This window comes from Anser brachyrhynchus, assembly GCF_964034855.1.
Source record: "Anser brachyrhynchus genome assembly, chromosome: 12".
Taxonomy (NCBI): domain Eukaryota; kingdom Metazoa; phylum Chordata; class Aves; order Anseriformes; family Anatidae; genus Anser; species Anser brachyrhynchus.
The window spans coordinates 15,390,844-15,411,324 of record NC_137707.1 but is presented as its reverse complement, the minus strand read 5'-3'; the positions used below and the strand labels follow the sequence as shown (position 1 = coordinate 15,411,324).

Genomic DNA, 20,481 nt, shown 5'->3' with positions numbered 1-20,481 from the left:
TAATTTTACATTCTATATCATCAAAACCAGGAATACAGAGGTGCAACTATCTGTAAGCAAAATAACCAAACATTTCATTATTATTATGTGCTTTATATAGGCTTTCTGATGGAAACAATACTGTGCAACAGAGAAATTATATGAATGCAAAGAGATTCCTTGCCTATGATAAAATATTTACTGGCTTCTGCCAACACAGCCATTACTATATTTATCCTTCCAGCATCCCTTTGAGGTGAGGAATACTAATACGCGCATTGTACACATGGAAGACAGAAGGACATGGTGACCTACCTAATATCACACAGGAAGTATGTGGAAGAGTAAGGAATGTCTGAGCGTGAGGCTAAATGTTTTATAGCAGATGTGTGAGATATAAAGTAGAAGACTTAAATTATTAATGGAGAAAACTTACAATGCTGTGGGGCTCATAGAAAAGGTTTTCCTATGGTGCACATTCTGGTCTCCTGGCACTTCACATAGCTTCCATGAAAGCACACAGAACTTTTCTCTCCCTATATTCTCATTAAGACCCTAGTTGGTTTCAGTGTAAAGGAAAAAAAAAGGTTTAAGTCTATTCAAGAACTGTTTCTCTCTGCATTGTCAGAGAGTTTAGATACTTTTCTGTGCATCTCCAAACGTTATATGCTAGACGGAAACCATAAGCCCTCAGCTTTTATTTTGCTGTGCTAGAACATGTAAAAGCCTTTTGTTTCTTCTCATAAAATAGGTTTTGCATTGCCTTAATCCTTATGACCCTTCTCTACATCTGTTCCAGTTTTACAGAACATTCCTGTCCGTAGGTGACCAACACTACACGATATTTCTAAAGTTGTATCAGTCTATGATAGCACCACCATTTCCTCTGGAAATACCACTCCTAATGCATCTTAAGGTTGCACTGCCTTTTCCACTGCTGCATCATTTCTTAAAATAATTCTCTTTATAGCTCACAATGCAGAGAAATAGAAGTATGGAATCACTATAATTGAAATATGGTTGGTTTCTAAGGAATTTCTTTGAAGGAGGGAGCAGTGTACACATTTCATAGATTAACTGAGAAGTCTTTTTCAACTGAGAAGCATATGGAGATGTGAGAGGAAAGGAGATGGAAAGGGAGAATTGGTGGGTGTTATATACAAATGGAGCAGGAAGATGAGAGCATAGGAGTAATGATTTCTTGTGTGCAACAGCAGGAGTACACAGACATTTTCCTATTGGAAGTTCTCTAACAGCTCTATACAGAGAGGCTTGTCTGGTTCTCCTAATTTCTGTGGAATAGAAAAAAACTGAGAAAACAGCAGACACTGATAAGGCAGAAGCTTCACTCTACCTGCTTGAATAAGTATTGAATAAATATTATCAGCAACAAGGGTCTGCACAAACCAGCTTCTTTATCCCTTCAGCTCAGTATTCAGAAACAACTACACAGAACATAAGAGCAGAGCTTCCCCTTCAGACCTATGCTGTCATTAGGGGAATAGAAAAATTGCACCTTTTTGTCACTTGACAGTATTATAAAAATTAAGATAGTATCCTGGAATTTATTTACGGAATGTAAAATGCTCCCTTTCATACAGCTGCCACAGCACTGGTAGCAATCTAGAATCTGAATTCTTAGGGAAGTGTGGGAGTTGGTTTTTATTTTTCTAAATAAATACAACAAGGAATTTTCTATGTGACAAAACAATCAATTTAGTACCATTATATGCTTTCCCCTGTATATGACATAAATGCATTAAGTTTACTTCAGATTGTATACATGTGAAAGACATCAGAAAACAAAGTGATGCATTCAACATTCCTGAAGTGAGATTAGTGCGCTAATGATTCATTTGGACTTTTTCATGTAAAGATTTCATCAGCATCGGCATGTTTCCATGAAACATTTTCCTTTTGTGGTTTAACAACTCTTTTTTAAATCAAGTAAAAACTGTTGTATTGAATTTTATTTTTTATTTTTTGATTAGCCTTAATGAATGTCAACTTTTTCATAGGGAAAACCTAGAAATCCTTAGTCAGTCAAAACCCTCATTGATTGTATCCTCTGATGTTAAAAATTATTCATGGCTAATATATTCCCAGAAAGAAAGATAGTGTTGAAGGCATGAACAAACATGTAGTGATTAATCACATCTTTTTACACACTATTTCTTTTTCAGATACAGACTGCTCTCCGAAGAGTCACTGCTAGATGAAGGGAACATCACATCTTGCTACCGTAAACAAGAACTTCAAGCATCCTGTTATACAGCTTTCAGGTCAAGGAGAGACAAGGCCATGTAAATCTAAGTGATTCTTAATGAGTTCTTTAACCGTAGCCTTATGAAGTCACAAATGACCATAAAATGACTATCTATTGATTTTGAACCCAGCATAACTTATTTCCAAACCCTCAGGAACAATGGCGGGGAGATAGAACGTCTTTAACCAGGGCTAAATTATTACCAGAGAGAGTTATCTTCAAAAGTCCCTGTCCAGCCATCAGCAAACACCGACAGGAACAATCGCACGGCCCCAGGACCTCAACCATCACTGCCCCAGCTCGACAAAGATGGAACACACACCGCCAGCCTTCCTCCTGCCCCAAAACATCCCACTGTATTATTTCACTGGAAAAATAGGAATGCAATCCCCCAGGTGTCAGGAGATCAGCTGAGTAAGGGTCAAGTCAGCAGATTGGGAATTGTTCCTGGGGGCCAGATGAGCGGTTGGCTGTCTAGTTTCTAACCAGGGCCACTGCTGACTGTTTCGGACCGAAGTGGGGAAGAAATGCATTATGCAGCTACAGAAAAACTTGCATACAAGGAAAGTCTTTTTACACACCTCACCAGTTAAAAGCTGCCTTTGCTAGGCAGAGTGAATCCTACAATGACTTCTAAAACTCTAGGTATTAAGTTAATATCCTTATATTTTTCTATAGATGCCTGTTTCTGTCTGAATTTATATTCTGTAACTGTCTGTGACCTCTGCCTTCCTTAAGAATCCCTAAACCAAAATCACTAATCAATAAAAAGGCACCTTTTTTCACCAAATAAAAAAACAGACTAATTTAAGTTTAGCTGTAATAAATCACTAGTTGTTTTTTTTGACAGTAACATGTTCTCTTTAAATTAAGAATCTGTATGTATATATATATATATACACACACAAACCATCCCCAGTATTTATTTCCTTAGAACCTCTGTAGGTGCTATTTCTTAGCTCTGTTTACTAACTCACTTGATGTCTAATTTGTTTTCTACCCCAGGTCTCTTGGTTTCTGCAAAACCACGTGGCAATGAGTTTCATAGGCTATGCAATGTCTGAACAATTCCTAAAAACATGAATTCCATTTTCCTTCACTTCCAGCTTCACATTGCATTGCCTGAACTTCTAATGTTGTTCTTTGTCTCTTCCTCCCTCTTCAAATTATTATAGTGCAGTTAACGACCTTTACAGAAATAAAACAAATAATCTATATTGCTAATGGATCTATTTACATCTGTGATTTGTTCTTTGTAATACATGCATAATATGTAAGACAGTAGCAAAGCTTGCTATGCAAGCTACTTCTTTCCCCCCCCCCAAAATGCATACTAATTACTGCAGCAAAATTGAATTTGCCTGTGCATACATTGAGGTTAACCATGCAGTTAGTAATGAATGAAGCACCGAGTATCAGTTGTGCACCCAAGAAGGAAATACGTATTTAAAATCATGAGCAAGATTCTAATTACCAAGCCTTGGAAATAATTTAGTTAATTTTGGCTTTAAGATTAAATAATTCTAGAAGATACTAAGCTGCTTCCCATGCTTAATTAGAGGCTTTACTTCACTGAAAATCTCCTGAAACACCATAGGCAATAGCGGAAAAATATCCACCTAAACTGTTTCCTAGGATGTCATAGCATCTTTGACAGAAGTGCTATTACTTGAAAACTTTATGGCACGTAGCAGAAAATTATTGTATTCTTGTATTACAATTTTGTTAATAGATAAATCATCTAAATCACCACAAAAGACTGGAGAACAATTTACAGTGTATCATAAAAATTGATGAATGTGACAGGAAAAGCATTTGGATAAGAAAAGGCATTAAGTGTGAAAGAAGAATTTTTAAATTAATTTACAAAATTCCTGAAATCGCAAAGTAACTATCAATTTTGACCAAATGAATCAAGTGTTCCCACATCAACATAACTGGTTCAGGGCTTAAGTCTCACAAAAACCTGCTGTAAAAGGAAACAGTAGAGAATTTTCTTGTCAGCGCATGAATAGTCAATGGCAAAAAGAGTAACCATCAAAAAAAGCCAATTGCAGCTGAGGGAAAAACAAAAGAAATGAAAAGTCAGCACGAATGCACGGGTGGGACTGTTTGTCAAGTTGCTATGCAAGCAGCTAAGATTGTATCAGTATTTCCCTCACAAAGCTCAATTTTTAAAGAATTTATATTACTTGACTGTTAAAATATGTTTTAGGAAGAAACAAGGGTGCACTGTGCACGGGCAAATTTTTAAAATTAAAAATGGCCTCCAAAACTGCTCCAGCAATTTTCTGCATACAATTGTTTCCACATGAAAAGACCTATGTTTAAACACAAAAACATATATTTTTCTTTAAAGTATATATATTTCTTATATATGAGAAAAAAACCCCAAACCCTACCAACTCAGTGCTGCGGACACACAGACTAACACCAAAACACCAGCTCCAAATAAAAGCAATGATGCTGGGAAGTAATAGTACATCTGCCCCTGCATTTGAACGCAAGTACAAGGCAAGTGTGAAAGCGCGATTTCTGAAATCACTTTTAATTCAGCCAAGAACTCTATCTAGTACAATCTCAAGCCAGAAACCATTTTCTTTCCCTAACATCACTGTTGTGTCCCTTGGCAAATATGCCAAAAGCAGCAGCAAAATGAGGATGCTTTAGGTTTTAGTATGTTTTTCTAATATTCATTTTTTATTCCTTAAGTGAATAATGTGAACTAAATCGTATCAGCTGACTATCTCTAAATTATCACCCTTACATTACCAGCTATTCTAATTTTTTAGCCATCTATTTTTTTGAAGTTAGAATCAATGTAACAAACCATTATGTGTGTATGAATAAAGACAATATTATTGCAAAAAAATGTCACCACTATTTAAACAAGATACACAGTTCTTCTAATCCAGTACATCAAAGCAATTATCTACATTTTGTTAAACCGAAATGTCTTTTCAGAAACCAGCATGATGTTAAGAATTTATGTCAATAAATTACAAACCAAAACAGAGTGAAGTTGCTGAACTGTTTCTGGTTTCAGTGGAGAAAACATATGCACCAGGCATTTTTCAATTCCTCAGTCTCTGTGCAATGCAGGTAAATAGATGAGCTGGAAGTGCCAGATCAGTTACTGATTTTGCTCAGCAATATGCCTCCAAGTGACAGAACAAGACCCTTCAGAATAAAATGAGGGGGAAAAAAATAAAAGGAAGTTACACTGTCCTCCAGAAAGGGTTCCTTACAACAGCTTAAATACTAAACTGTATATATACATACACACCACTAACTTAAGAACAATTCATGTATTAGCTATTATGTTTGAGCATGGGCATTCTCTTGAAATATTTACATAAAGGCAGTATTTTATTTTGTTTTCAGAGGGGGGAGGATTTGCACACCAGAGGAGCTGCTCTGCATGCACATGGCTTGAGCACAACCTACAGATGCGGAACCTCTGCGCTCTTACTAAAGAATCAGTTTTCGTTTAGAGAGATGGAGGCCTCCCGTGTTATTGCCCGCCATGTGGTACATGAAACGACTTTCAGGCAGGCCTCAAATTTCTTTGTGCTGAGGGCTGCGGACACACAGATGAAAAGACAAGGCTGGCCAGAGATCGATTACAACACAAAGTTATTTGCTATTTAGAAGTGAAATGAGGCTCATCACAACCAGCCTGGAAGCAATACTAGCTCACCAATACCTGAGCCAGTTACTAAGGTTGAAACTCACATTTTTGGAGGTGCTTTCTGCCATTACTTTTGACTACTCACCTCTCCCAACAACTGAGCTAGCCATGCCACTGCAGCCACCAGCCTTATCTATAAGCACATACTTACTAATATGACCGATATATTACTATATGCCCCATTACAAGGTTAGAGAATCAGATACATACATTAAAGAAACAAAAAATCAAGGTTTTCTTCACCAAAAGAGTTTATGAAGTCAGCCTAATACTCCAGATTTGAAATTAAAAATAAACCTTAACCACAACACCTTTTTCTCACCCACTAATTGTTACTATGTGATCAGTGTTATTTGTGCCTCAGATTTGCCTTTTATCTGTCTCTAAGTTCACAGACTTGGGAACAAGGCTGCTTCCCAACAGACTTTTCCACAACACCTTCTAGTTCTAGTACTAAACCTTTCAAACACGGGATGAAACAATACGTACAGGAACATTAGAGTTCTTTTGAACCGCATCGTCATGGTCCTCTTCTTTTTAATGCCATTCTCTCTCTACTGCTTCCTAACAAGGTCAGAAACAAAGTTGAAAGGCAAAATGCAGTCTCTTTGCCTTTCCAAAGTAACCCTCCAATATTGTGATCTGCTACCTTAATGCTGTGTACAGGAACACACTGAATACCATGTAAGCAAGCAATGCCTCTTTATCACTCACCAGTTATTACATCCAGAATCTTCCCAGACCTGAAGTCCATATAAGCCCCTCAAAAGCAGACAGGGAGCCTAAACATAGCTGCAACTCTTCGCTGCTCCTCCTAACACAACACCTTGCAGCTGGTGCAAAGGAGTAAAACTGCTGATGGCTCCTTAAAACCTCTAGAACATTAGAAAGAGGCTGCAGGTGTGAAAGAGCAGATCGCAGCCACCTGCTAGGCATCACCTGAAGCCAGAAGCTTCCCAGATGGACGAATTACCCTGAGAAGGCGGCTAGCAGCCAGCCACACATGTGTAGCATGTCTCGTGCCACTTGCATTGCCTCTTCTTCCAGCCAGGTGATTTAATTATGTGACTACACAGCAATTTTAGTATTCCACTTCCTAAGGACATGGCTAGCAGAATTACAGTGTGCATAAAGACAGCCTAAGCACAAAGCTCAGGCGACGTGGGAAGAACCATGCGCTGCACCCTCAGGTCTTCTCTTCTGCAGCACAGCTCCTGGAGGTGCCAGGAGAGGATACTTCCCATGGGGGGACGTCCATAGGAGGGAAACACATGCTGCAAACTACATTTAACTTCACCTGGAGCTAAAGCCTGACAATTCACAGAGCTCCCATCTAAAACTCAAGCTTCCCCCCTGCAATATTTTAACTCTGGCAGTGTTTTCTCCTGAAGGGACTCTCTGACTCTCTGCTCCCACAAAGACAAATTGGTACAAAGGACAGAACTCTACAAAAGAAAAAACAAAATCAGCTGTGGGAGAACTAAAACAAAGCTAAGTCACCTGCTCCGTATAAACGATAGGGGCTCTGCCCTCTCGCCTCTCCAGCAGACCTTACTGGTAACATGGCTCACTGTTCAAAGCCTGGATTAGTGGAGAGCTCCTTTCAGATGTAACATCTGATTTCCATGAACTCACACTCATTATATATTTTAGCCCCTGTCCTTAAAAACAAAATAAAAACAAAGAAACAAAAAACCCAGCCCAAGCACTTAAATTATTTGCTGAAAGGTGGCTGTAGGTGCTTATCTAAGTCAGTGGGTGGTTATGCAGTGAATTTTAGTGCCTGCAATAACATCAATGCACAGATCAGACATTATAAGCAGCAAGCAGGCCTTCCAAACAATAGACAGAGCAGCAAGCGCTAAACAGTTTTACAACATTTTCCTGCAGCTTCCCTGTGCAGAATGCTTAGAAGATGCTCTTTTCTAACCTAGCCTTCTAGGGTTTAATGCAACTGCTGAAGAAACTGGGCTCCTTTTGGTTCATTTCATATGACAAAATGTTTAAATGCTTGGAACCAAAGTTTCGCAACTATACTTTCTAAGCTGACAACAATGGACATATGTACAAGTCATTTAAGACTAACACATAGAACAATATAATTTTATAGCTATGGATTAACCATCCACAGGAGGCGGGCTTGGCTGGCTTCGTAGCTTGTCCCCTACTTTATACATACTGCTCGTTCTTCTCTTCCAGGAAATGTGGCTGGGAAAAGAATTTTGGTCCACTTTCTTGAAGTTCATTTCCTTTTCTTAACTAGGAGACAAATGCAAGTAAGGTGGAAATATTTCTGAGCACCTTTATTATCCAAAATACTGACCAGCATACTTTTATTTCTTGTGTGTGCACTATTTTCTTTTTTTTCCCATGCGTTATTATACTCAACTATTAATATTTTTATTATTATTAATAAAGTAATTGTGGTTGGGGGTCAAATACCAAGTATTTGTACATACACCAAGGCAATTCTTTTGAACACACAGGCAATGCCATAGTTCAAACAATTGAACTTGGCTGAGGAATGCTAAGAGCTACTACTATCTGAGCCATAAGTTTCCTAAAATCAGTGCAAGTGCTGAGCATACAGCTCACAGAGAGGGCCAATGGCACGGGCGTTCTCGCTCACAGTAAATACATAATCCTGGTTTTCAGTGAAACTGCTCCCATGTGTAAATGTTTGAAGAATAGACAACACGATTTGTATGCAGGTGCCAGCTGGTAAGACACAGCACATCTGTAAATACCTGAGCACGACATACAGAGAAGACCTGCTGATCCATCCCTTCCCAAAATGCCAACCTTCAAATAGAAAGAGGCAAACCCCATCAAACTTGGTGCCATCCATTACAACCACAGTTTTCAGTTCATCCACCTGCTTGGAGCGCTAGAATATTTCCTTCCCAGTCCTGACTCATCACTCTCGCCTCAAAGTTACAGCATGCTGAAGTACTGAGGAGCTTCTTGCTCTCTCCTAAAATTTTGGGATGTCACACTGACACATCTCTCCGTGAAATTCTCACGTCCCTTAGTACTAATTTAGACCATAAGGCTACCATAACTTTAGTGTCTAAGTATTTTCAATTAATAATAAAGTATAAGAGTTGAAATGAATGCATCAAAATTTTACTGTTTTAATTGTACATGGATAATGCATTATCTAAACCACTTTCACTACTTAAAAAATAAGAGTTTGGAAAAAATCCTACCGCATATAAATTTAATTTCTGTCCACTAAATTACCCCGAATATTTAGACTGCCTCTGTAAGAAATACACATGGCACTCAGTGTCTTTGGACAATTAGTCAGCCTTTAAGCCTCTTGCCTTAATTGCTGTTGGTATTTTTACATACTTTCTTCATCAGCTCTTTTTTCCAGTGATGTCACTGTAATTATTTCTATTTGGCCTGGATGGTTTACATTATTTATCCAGTGAGATAGCTGTCTTATATTTCAATTGTTTGTCCATTTTTAGAACTGAATTCCCTATAAAATTTCACTCCCTACTGTCAGGGTGGTTCCCAGCCATCCACTGTGATATTGTTCAGAGGGTGGGTAGTGATATTTAGCAATTCTTTGTCCTAGCGACTTCTCTATGCCGTAACATCAGAACAATGGTTTCTCTGAAGGCACTGGCTCACATCACCTTTTCCTTGGCAGGTCAGATAGCAATCACTATTTCAGCAGAGGCACTGTGATTGGAAACACTGGCATCATTCCTGCACTGTAGCGTCTCTGCTGGGAGTCAGAGATTTATTCATTGATCAAAATGAGTCCCCTAACCAAAGTTCCAGGAAGCACTTTTACCTGGGCTTAATTTTAAGTCTGTGGGTATTTACATACAGTCCAAAACTTCTCTGTTTTCCTGGACCAGAGTCCTTGCCAGGAGTAATGAAGAGGTTTGGAAGACTTGCTCTAAACTGGTAGTGCCAGAAAGCCTGCCTGTTTTCCCAGGCATTTCAAGGGATCAGTATCAGAATACCATGAAGCAATAAAAGAATGAATACCTCGTGTTGCTATTTTCCTGCAGCATCTACCAAGTCATTATTATTATCATCAATAATTGCCAATAATAATTGGCAGAAGCCTCTCCTTTATTGCCTCTATTGTTTTCCAAAGATGTCTTTATTTTTAGTAAGTCTGGGTGAACAGGACATAATGTGTTAGGAACATTTGGAAAACTTTGTGATCTAAAGTGACAAAGACCTTTTCCCCAGGGCACCAGCAGAAAACAGCAAAACTCTGTACACAAGTTAATAAGTAAGAGCAAAACAACTAAGACCTTGGGATTTACCATTTTCCAACAGTGATTTTCCACAGTCCCTCTTGATCAGTATTTATCATTTACCTCTTAGCTTCACCGTGCTTCTTTTTCACTTGAGATACAGGTTATTGCTTTGCAAATTGTATATTAATACTGCTTACCTACAAATACTTTAGGTATGATCCCAGGGGCAGTGCTGAATGCATTTTAATGAACATCTGAACTTTGAAAATTCAGTAGCATTTATTTTAACAAGAACTAAAAGACAAAGCAGAATTCCAAATGTGGCGATCAGCTTATATCTACTTATGCTTAAAGAGAGACTGAAGTAGGGCAAAATTCACTCCTATGCAGAAGACATGCAGTAAGCCTGTGCTCCATTTAAGTTGCCCCCATAACAGGCCTTATATGTTTCAAAAAGCCAGTCCTGAGACATCCCAGGAAAGGAAAATATTAGCTTTTGCTGGGAAAAAGCAAAACAAAATGTATTTAAGATACAAATGTCTGCTTAGAATATTTGGGGCTGTAACAACTTTTGAAGAAACCTGGCAGACTAGTTTATAAAACAAGCAGTTGTTCCCTCTGCGTATTAGTAAGACATCATGAGAGAATTAGGATAGCTAAAGTATTCTCAGATGTTTGCAGTGATCACTCCCCAGTTGAGTGTTTGGAAAATCCAATGTGTAAAATTTCCCATAAACAAAAGGATTTTTAAAATGTCGATTCTGGGATGTTCTTGGCTGAGACTGCTGGAACAAATAGGAATAGGTTTATGAATATAAATAGCTGATATGGATTGTGCTCAGGAATATTTGTGCTAATAAGCCAGAAATAAAAATAAATAAAGTAAAATTACAATGCAAAAACTGACGGAGCTAGCAATCTAGAATTAGTCCATTCTCACTCAGCCTGTTTCAACCCACATGTGGTACAAACCTGACACCAGACACTAATCCCAGAACAAACCACAATTTGAATACTCCCAACCGAGCTGTGTAAAAATGTGTGTGAGCCTTGCATCGTCTTCCATAAATGCTCTCACTAGCCTCACCCCAAGTCATTTGTGCACTAGTAACTGAATACATGGGTGACAGTATCTTTTCTACATGGAGAACTTTCTCCAGTTTCTGCTAATTAAAATAGCTGATTGAACTCCTTTTTCCTTACACACACAAAAAAATAAATAAATTAGGGATGGATATTCAAATTCTAGGAAAGCGTGTCTGTAAGGTGACATAGTAAGCTTTGGAAATAAAACTGTGAGCAGCACTGAAGTGTAGAAGGGACAAAGCCCAAACTCTAGGGGAAAAAAAAAAAATTTCTTACCTTTCCATCAGGACTTGATCAGGAGCGACAGGATCCAGTTTTGATTTCTGGCTCTCTTCTCAGAAACCTGTGAAAATTAAACTAAACTTATTTAATTGTGTGTTTAATGAATGATACTTTCATCTTTGCCAACAGTGAATGAAAAAACGTTAACTTCACTGGGGGGGTGACAGGAAAGAGTAAAAAATACATTCAGTGAACTGCTATCTTTTTTCCCCAAGTAGAGTGAAAATAATTATTCATCCACAATTGCAATGAATTTTGGATTAGGGAACTGGTCCTTCTTGACCAGCACCTCTATCCTTGAAGCTGGAGCTGTTGGCATCCCCAGGCTTCAAGCATTCAATTTCAGATGAGATCGATTCCACTGCGTTACAGTGACTGCAGCTAGGTACGGGCTTACCAGCACTTTCCTGCTTCATTACAAATATATAATGTCATCAGGTTTATACCATGTTTTAAAGAAAAATATCCCCAGATAGTCAAAACAAAACACAAAGTGAAGGTGTTTTAGACCTTCCTTTCTTCAGACCACTGCCAGGAACAGTCCTTTTCTCCCAACCCTCTGCTCCCTGAAAAGGGCTCCTCACATCTTTTGGGCCTTACCTCTCAGGCTTTTCTGCACTTGAGAAAGAATATGTGACTGCGTGTGCACATGATGCATTTTAGTTGGAAACAATCATAAAAAATCCGTTTTTTTATAAAAAGGCCTACTTCCAAGGCTGCAAGTAGAAAACATCTCAAATCAGCTTGCAATCACAGGGAAGGCTGACGAAGGCCAGTGCAAGGCAGCATCGGAAGCCCCTCAGCTAGGACTAATTACTGACCATCAGCCTGCTTTAAGCCAAAATCTCCTTCTACCTCCGTCTTGCAGGTCCTCCCTCCTTTCCATGGCAGTTCAGTCTCCAGGTTCAGACACCAGAGCACTGAAGAGCGCCATACAGCTGCCTTAGGGTCGCTCTTCCAGTGCTCACACAAAGCATACTGACACGGGCCATCTCTGCCCACAGCTCAGCCCAGGCTCTCAGCTTGCTTTCTCCAGATGACCCAAGGCTTAGGATCGCCCCTGATGGCCTGATTTCATGACCAGGCAACCCACAAAGCAGTGTAGTAAGACCTACATTATTATTATGCCCTCCTAACATGCCAGCACACACAGCAAGCTTCTTCAAAGCATCCAGTCATCCCTTCTGCAGAGCCAACTACTCAATCACAGCAGCAATGAGTACCTACCGGGGTAATCATCTGCACCATGGCAGAACCCCACACAACACCTCGAAAAAGCCATAAAAGCAGGCAAAATTGGAACCAGAGGGCATACTCCTCCTGCCGAGAAGTAACCGGGGTGGACCGATACCCCCCAAGGCCATTGGGCTTCTCTGGGCAGAGCAGTCTGCCTTTCGGAGATCTTGCTAGCTGAGCGCAGTACGCAGGGAGCCAACTCAGAAAGGCAGAATATTAAAATAACTTAGGCCAAGAGACCCTGGGGTCACCTTGTCCAACCCATGCTCAAAGCTGGGCTGTCTTGGATCAGGTTAGGGCCACCTTATTTAGGCTCGGCCACCCAGTTATCAGCTGTGTTAGGGACTCGGACACAGGGCACCACGTGCACACATACCCCTGAGGATATTTTTGATCACATCAACTACAACAGCTGTAACAAGCTGATAAATACAGGGGGAGAAAAAGAAGAAACTACACAGAGGAGTATTCTGTTTGCAGCCAAATTCAGACTTGTACTTTAAATTACTTCCTCAACACAGCAGAAATGCACAACTTGAATTCAATGCATGCCATGCCTATTAAAATAAAGCAAACCTAAGGAAGTCGGTGCAGTCTGTTTGTTCTATGCACCTTAGCTGATGTTTAGCCCATCAGAGTTTAGTAGATGTGAAAGTAGAAAAGAAGGCATCTCTAAATGCTGCACATTGGAACAGCCAGCTGGAGTCCATTTATTGTGCTCAAAACCACCAGAGTATTTGCTATGTTGCACGGGCAGGATGGGACCAAAGCACCACCCTTGGCAGGGTTTGAGTAAGCAACTGGTGGTTTTGTTTACTTGGCTTTAGCTGAGACTTCGGAAACATCACTTCTGGTGAGGGAACTCCTTTTGTGAAACGTGTATGTCAGCTGGAAAGGTAAGATGACAAAGAAGGAAGCTCTCCAGCCTCAGCTGCAAACTGGAGAAACAGAGTGGGTGAGAAGGCGAGGAAGAAGCAGAATTCCCAACTTCCATACCCACAGCAAACTGAGTGTTCTGCTCACTTTAATGATTCAGTAACACTTTCCAAAATAGGTTAGCCCAAAAGTTTTCTCTGCAAGATTCTTTTTTTTTTTTTTTTTGTCTCTTCCTCTCCCTAAAAGCCATGCCACAACTTCACCAAAGATAGAACAAGGCAAATATGCTGAACATATGGATGCCGAAGGAAATGATTTCTCTAGCAATGACCACATGAGAACTGTTAGAATTTCCTTCCGCAGCTCATGACTTTTTAGTGGTTTGGATGACCTTGATAGGAAAAGCCAATATTGAGGATCTGATCTGAATTTTCTATGACAGACACAGTAAATGCCAGAAAATCCCTTCCGTTCCCCAAAGTGTCGATAGCACAATTCGGCAAGTACACATTTATTTGGGCTAGCTGGTGGCTCCACACAAGTACCCAGAGATGTTGCAAAAGACTATTGCTGAATTTCTTAAACTTTTCTTCAACATACGAAAACATTGTCATCATCATGGTGCCCAAAAATCAGTAAACAACCATTACATGTATTAGATAAATCTGTCTCGGTCCTTAGATAACTCCTTTTCAAAATTTGGGAAGATTTAACACTTTTGAAAGTGCTTTGCCCTGTGAGGTGAAGAAATACAGAATGTAGAGGTGGTGTGGGTCAGATCCAAACATTTTTGCGATGTCCATAGCCAGCCTACATGCTGGCATCCGGTTCTGAGCACACCAATCCCTGCTGTAAACCCCCCCTCACTGAATACAGTAGGGCAGATCTGCAAGCACCCCATTCTAACATGCTCAGCTCACAGGGGATACCTCAACCTCCCAACAGTTTCACAAAAAAATTCTTCCTGTCCATAAAAATACAGGAATTTATGTTCAACTAAACAAACCCCTAATTTTTACTTGTTTGGGACTGATTTTTTTGTGTGCATTTGCATTTTTACAAAAACACCCAACCTTGGGTGATCCAAGGCAACCTGCTTACAGGAAATTGTTCCCACAAATGTAATGTTTTGGTTCCCCGACCTTTTCCCTTGTATAAGCTAATCAAATACTTTTAATAACAATTGGAATTTGGTCACGAATAGGAACAATAGTGTTTTCCAAAGGAGATTCTCTCTCCTGGTATCTTTCTTTACTGTGCATTGTGTGAACATTTTCTGCCCATATAATAGAGGGCCAGAAAATCATCTGTCAGGGGATGATGGATGATGAAGTCTGCTACTTCGGCCTCAGGGCCTGGCCCTGCTGCTATACTTGACTTAGCCTTCAGTAGGCACTAAGTGCTCTGTCAGATTCATGCCAAGGGAAAAGCATATGCCTGCAACTCCCCAAAGTGTGGGAACCAGAATAAACAGAGACATTTTTAACGTTACCACACATTCGAAATCTGCTGTGTCACTTTCCTGTAAGCACTGTCTGTATTTTTGTAATACATGCAGTCATTATGGGTTTGTGGCTCTGTCCGTCACTGCTGTTCTTTGCGGCACGCTGACCAAGGAAACAAATGAAAAATAAAAGGAATGCACAGAATACATGACCATTTGGCTGCCTCCTATGCTCTGTCAGCGAAGGAGAGAGGAGTTCTTGGGGTTTTGTTGTCTCCCTTGCCCCCAACGACACTTTCATTGGTTTGTTGCAACAAGGCTTTTCTCACCTCGCGCAGCTTTATTAATTCAGGGGTTTTTAGAGTCCCCCTGGGTGCTGTATCACCGCACATTGATACGTTACCACAGGGCTATAGTTAAAAGCCAGCTTCCATGCTTCTTTCCACCCCAAAAATTCAATCAATCATTGAATTATGCTGTTTGGCTTGGACGGACTGCAGCAGGACTCTCAAAATCTCAGGCATGTCCATTATGAGCCCCATGTCCCACATGTCCAAGCTAAAATGATAGCTTAAAAATGATGCAAATCCAACATTGTCTTCTAATGCATACTTTCATTTCATATTGCCTAGCTACTATTTATAATCAGGCTTTTAAGACAATGTTCTTAAAAGAACATTGTCAAATGGGTCAAATGCAGTCAGGCTGGAATTTCCATTCTTCAAAAATTCCCCAGAGATGATTATCACCATGTCTCCTCCTCTTTCATCACTGCCTTAGCATGGAATATTTATACCCTGGCTAGTATTAAAAGGCTTGATTCCTTGTTTAAGAGAGAGAGAGAAAAAAAATGTCATGAACGGTTTAAATTACAAAGAACAATCTGCCCTTTTTTTAAAGGTCTCCCCCCCTCCCTTTTTTTTCCTCCTAGTGCAGGTACAAGCTATACCCATACAGATCAGTATACAAGCTTCATGAAAACCTTTTATATATTAGATATCCCTTTGCTTCAGAAGAGATATTCTCCAGCCCTGATTTACCATTGGATAATTTCAGAGGAAGGGGTTTACTCGCATTTTTCTCCTTTTTTAGAGCTTCCTGCAGCTGGCAGAAATCACTGAGGCCCTACCAAGCCATAAAATACAGAGCTGCTCTTACAGGTTTGGACCAGACACACGAACCCTTTACAGCATCATCAGCAGGTCCCTGCAGCACCAAAAAAGGTGCATAGCAAGCTAACTATTAGACACCATTGAAGGGAAGTAGGAATATTTTCAGGCTAGCTGGTGTCACTGTCATAACGCATGCAAATTCCAAATGTCTTTGGATTTGACATGAATGTTTATCAGAGCATGATGCCTGCTCTTGAAAACTCTCTCCCTATTCATATAGGAATCGCCATTTGCAACCCTCACACTGAAAACCAAAGTCATTTTAGGTTATTAGATAAGGATCCATTCCTCTACAGTATCAGTAGGGCTTTCTTTTCTACGTTAATACATGAAGATATCCATCCAAAGGTCCATTCATCTTGCCTTACAGGTGGGTTTAGCTGACAGCTATGAGCCTGACTTGACTTTTATACCAACACATCCATCCCAGCACCACTCCAGGCTTCCCTACAAAATATGCCTGTCAGTACAGCTGCAGAACAGTTTAAATGTTCTTATCTACTCCGCTGGATTCCCTCGGGGCAAACTGTTCCTCGAGATGATCTTTACCCTTCTCCCGAATCCAACACACTGAGGCCAAAAAAGGCATTATGGCCAGGGACTGGTGTGACTACAGCAATAATTACCAGTTCAGCAAATAAGCTTCTCATTGCAAGCACTGCTGAGGCTATACGTGAGCCAAGAAGAACCCAGAATCATTGTGTCAGCAATTCTCAAAGACTATTTTAAATGCTATCAAGTTTAATAAAACTTTTACAGCAGAGTACAGAGTGTACTTTGTGTTCCTTTGAAATTGATGGAACAAGCCAATTTTTCCAGGTTTGTAGGCATAACATGTATTAAATTATAATAAGAAATAGCTATTTAAAACCATGAAATGAAAGACTATAATGTACATTTAAAGGTCAACAACTGCATGAGTTTTCTTATTATATATTTTATCTGAGAAGTACTGGAAGACAAAGGAGCTCTGGCACCATACGTGTACATCTGGAGACTCGGTCGCTACTCTCTGTTCTGATTTGGACAAGGACCCGCATACATACTGTTACAGGACGGCCCTGCTTCACCTGAGCCTCTTCCAGAACTGCCTTTGCCTATTAAGAGGGTGACTTACACCCGTTAAGTAATTTGCACTACATGTACTACATACAGACAGGCTTATGTAGCTGCAATAGCAAGGTCAGACTGAAATACTGTGATTTTATTCCCATCTCTGCACCATACTTTCTCTAGGTCTTTCACTAAATCAGTTTTAATGCGTCTACCCCAATTTCTTGTCTGCAAATACAGGAGGTTAATATGTCATTTACAAGGGAACAGAGGCTGTGCTAACTAACGCTGCCAAATAGAAACAATAGAGATGATCAACAAGGAAAAGCCCATTAGAAAACACCCAGATAAATTGGAAACTTCACTGAAAGTCAGGAAAGAAATGTGATATAGGTTTTGGCTTTTAAAAAGCATTTTAACATCTCAGCATTAAAAGCATTTTATTTCTTACTAAACATTTCTAAAATCAGACTTGAACTACAAAGAAAATGATAAATATTGCTGTTTATTTTATTTTTTTATTCAAGTGCCATTTCAGTGGGCCTCCCATATTCTAGCCTCTTCACTTAAACTGACTTGTATTTAGAGGGATTTAAACAGGATTTCATTTTAGCAACACCTTTAGAGCAATGTACTTTCCTGGCTCCACACACAGCAAAATCTACACACATGGACAAGAGCTCAGCATCAACCCTATTTTGCAAACGCCTTTCATTTGCTAATAATTACAACCAGTTTTCAAATTTCCTAATGTAAAACCCAATACTGTAGTGCACTGAAATATGTACTTCATGATACAGACCTGATTAAGCTTCACAAACCCCAGAAATATTCATCGATGTTTCCTTCTATTGTGTAGATGCATATATACATTGCATATGGAGCCGGATTTAAATCCAGTGACATCTATGGAATGCTTCAATAGAAAATAGGGATCAGTATGGGCAACCTTATACCTCGAGGCTACCAATCAGACAGCTTTTGGGCATTAAACTCAGCAGACTTAAATGAAATATAATTTTTTGGAGAGGAAATCTTACAGTATTCATCAAATATGTAAAATACAACATAGAAAAACACTATCCCAACACAAACCCAGGTGTTTAATGATGAATGTTGTAAAATTGGCACAACTTTGAAAAGCACAGCTGTGATTAGGATATAATTATCTTATGCAAGAAATCCATTTCAGAGCTATAATTCTTTGCTGCTAGTGACAGGAACAGATTTTTATTATTTTCCACTCACCTGAATTCTGCAAAGCCAGTGCAGCCATAAAACATTGCTTTGGATTCTATTCTGGCTTGGAGTTCTAAACTTTTTTTTTTTTCATAGCTTATTGAATAACGGTGACTTCTTGTGAAGAACCCAGCTTTCATTCTGAAGCTCAGACTGATGGAACAGGGCTGGCAGCACACACACCTATTATTTATTACTGGTTAAATACGGAATGAAAGTAATTGGAATAAACAGTGACGCCACAAATATTTGTATGTTACACAGCTCATCTACAGCGAGTTTTTGTATCTCAAGCATTTCATCATATCAGAAGACACCATAATATGAGAAAACAATTCTACTTGTGTACGAATACAACAAAACTTGGATGCACAGGTTACCTGCTGAACTAGCTTGCATGTTATATTCTGCACAGACATCCGTAGCAGCACACATGTGTACCATATGGATCCTTGTACTTTCAGATCAGAGTCTGGTACCATTTGAATACAATTGCAAAGATTGCACAAGAGCCATATTGTCAAAATTGGCTCAAGGGAGGCCGAGATGTGGCCATGGATACATAAATCTCCTACCACCAGAAGGGGAATTTTCTTTTGACACAGAAAAAAAAAGAACAGGTCTGTCTGGGAAGAAGAACCCTTCCTGACCAAAAATCTCTACAATATGGCCCAAATCAAAACCTAAAAGGATTTGTTACTCTAATGACTTAAAATTTTAAAAAAAAAGCTCTCTATTTTTCCCCCCTTCTAAACTTTGGATGCAATAGCACTTGAGTGGAATAAATAAGATCCAAAGATATTTCAGGATTTGAAATTCACAGCTTCCATACATGCTGTGTTATTTGCAAAGCCTATAAATTAATATTAAAAACTTCTGAGAAAATTCAGTTCTATTTTTAAACTTTTTTTTTTTTTACATTTGATCTGTTTAATTTAAGGAATGTAAGACTGCAGATGAGATTAATTTTCTAGTATCTTAATCGTAAAATTATATCACAGCTACATATTCACAAAATGGTTAAATAATATTCATAAATTAAAATAATGAGAGTGCAATAATTTAGATTGTTCTACAACAATCCTAAAGGTGAGTAAAAATAAAATAATCCATCTGGCCATTTCAATTAAAATCTGCTACACTGTAATAAAAAAGCATTCGGAATTAATATAGTCAAACACATCTGCCAAAAAAATCCTTCGCTCTGATTGACTAAGACTGATTCAACTCTGCCGTGGGCTCTGGCCACGAGAGAGAAGCTGCGCTGGATTACACAGCCCTGTTGAGACATCTTCTTTAAATAGGTGTTTTAAAAAGTCATGATCCCCTTTTCCACTAGATGTTCTCTGTAAACATTTGGGAAATGAATCACTCAGCAGCCATAGAATATAAGAAGAAAAAAGCACTCATAACTTGGAAAAAAATAGCTGTATTTCTTGAAAGAGACGAGAAGGCTTTCTGTAATATGAAAGCACAGCTTAAAAGATATGTTAGATCCATGGAGATCTATTGCATAAGGCTGAATTTCACCCTCTGTGTAAAGAATCAGCACAAGATTTACCCAGTCATTAGCCATGATTAAGTGGTGTTTTACAGATTTAGATGGGACGGGACTGAAGGAGGGATACCACGCTGGCCCTCTTCTGGTAGCGCCACCGCTACCCTAGGAGGGAGCTCAGCACTGCCCCAGCTACACCTCCCCATTTCCCAGAGCCAAAGGGAGAATAACGGCCCTGCAAAGTAACCCTTGCAGCAGAGTGCTTGGAAAGCCACCTGAGTTATAACCCACGGGAATAAGTCATGAATGGTGAGGATCTCAATGGACTTTGTGGAGGAAGACTGCTTGCAAGTGGCTCAGAAGTCACTGAAGGTCCCAAGTCTGCCAGCGATGTGGAAGTCTGCATGTAGCAACGCAAATTCAGCAGCAT

General features: G+C 39.4%; 1 protein-coding gene across 1 annotated transcript in view; it reads right to left on the bottom strand.

The window, feature by feature from the left end:
- Positions 1-20,481, bottom strand: part of LOC308176830 (uncharacterized protein) — a 472,043-nt gene that overhangs the window by 238,710 nt on the left and 212,852 nt on the right. The window contains exons 6-8 of the mRNA XM_080553100.1: positions 11,528-11,594; positions 6,651-8,195; positions 6,426-6,500 (exon numbers count right to left, since the gene is read on the bottom strand). Of these exons, the coding sequence (XP_080409226.1) occupies positions 6,426-6,460 (35 nt within the window). The 5' untranslated portion in view covers positions 6,461-6,500; positions 6,651-8,195; positions 11,528-11,594. The remainder of the gene's footprint in view (positions 1-6,425; positions 6,501-6,650; positions 8,196-11,527; positions 11,595-20,481) is intronic.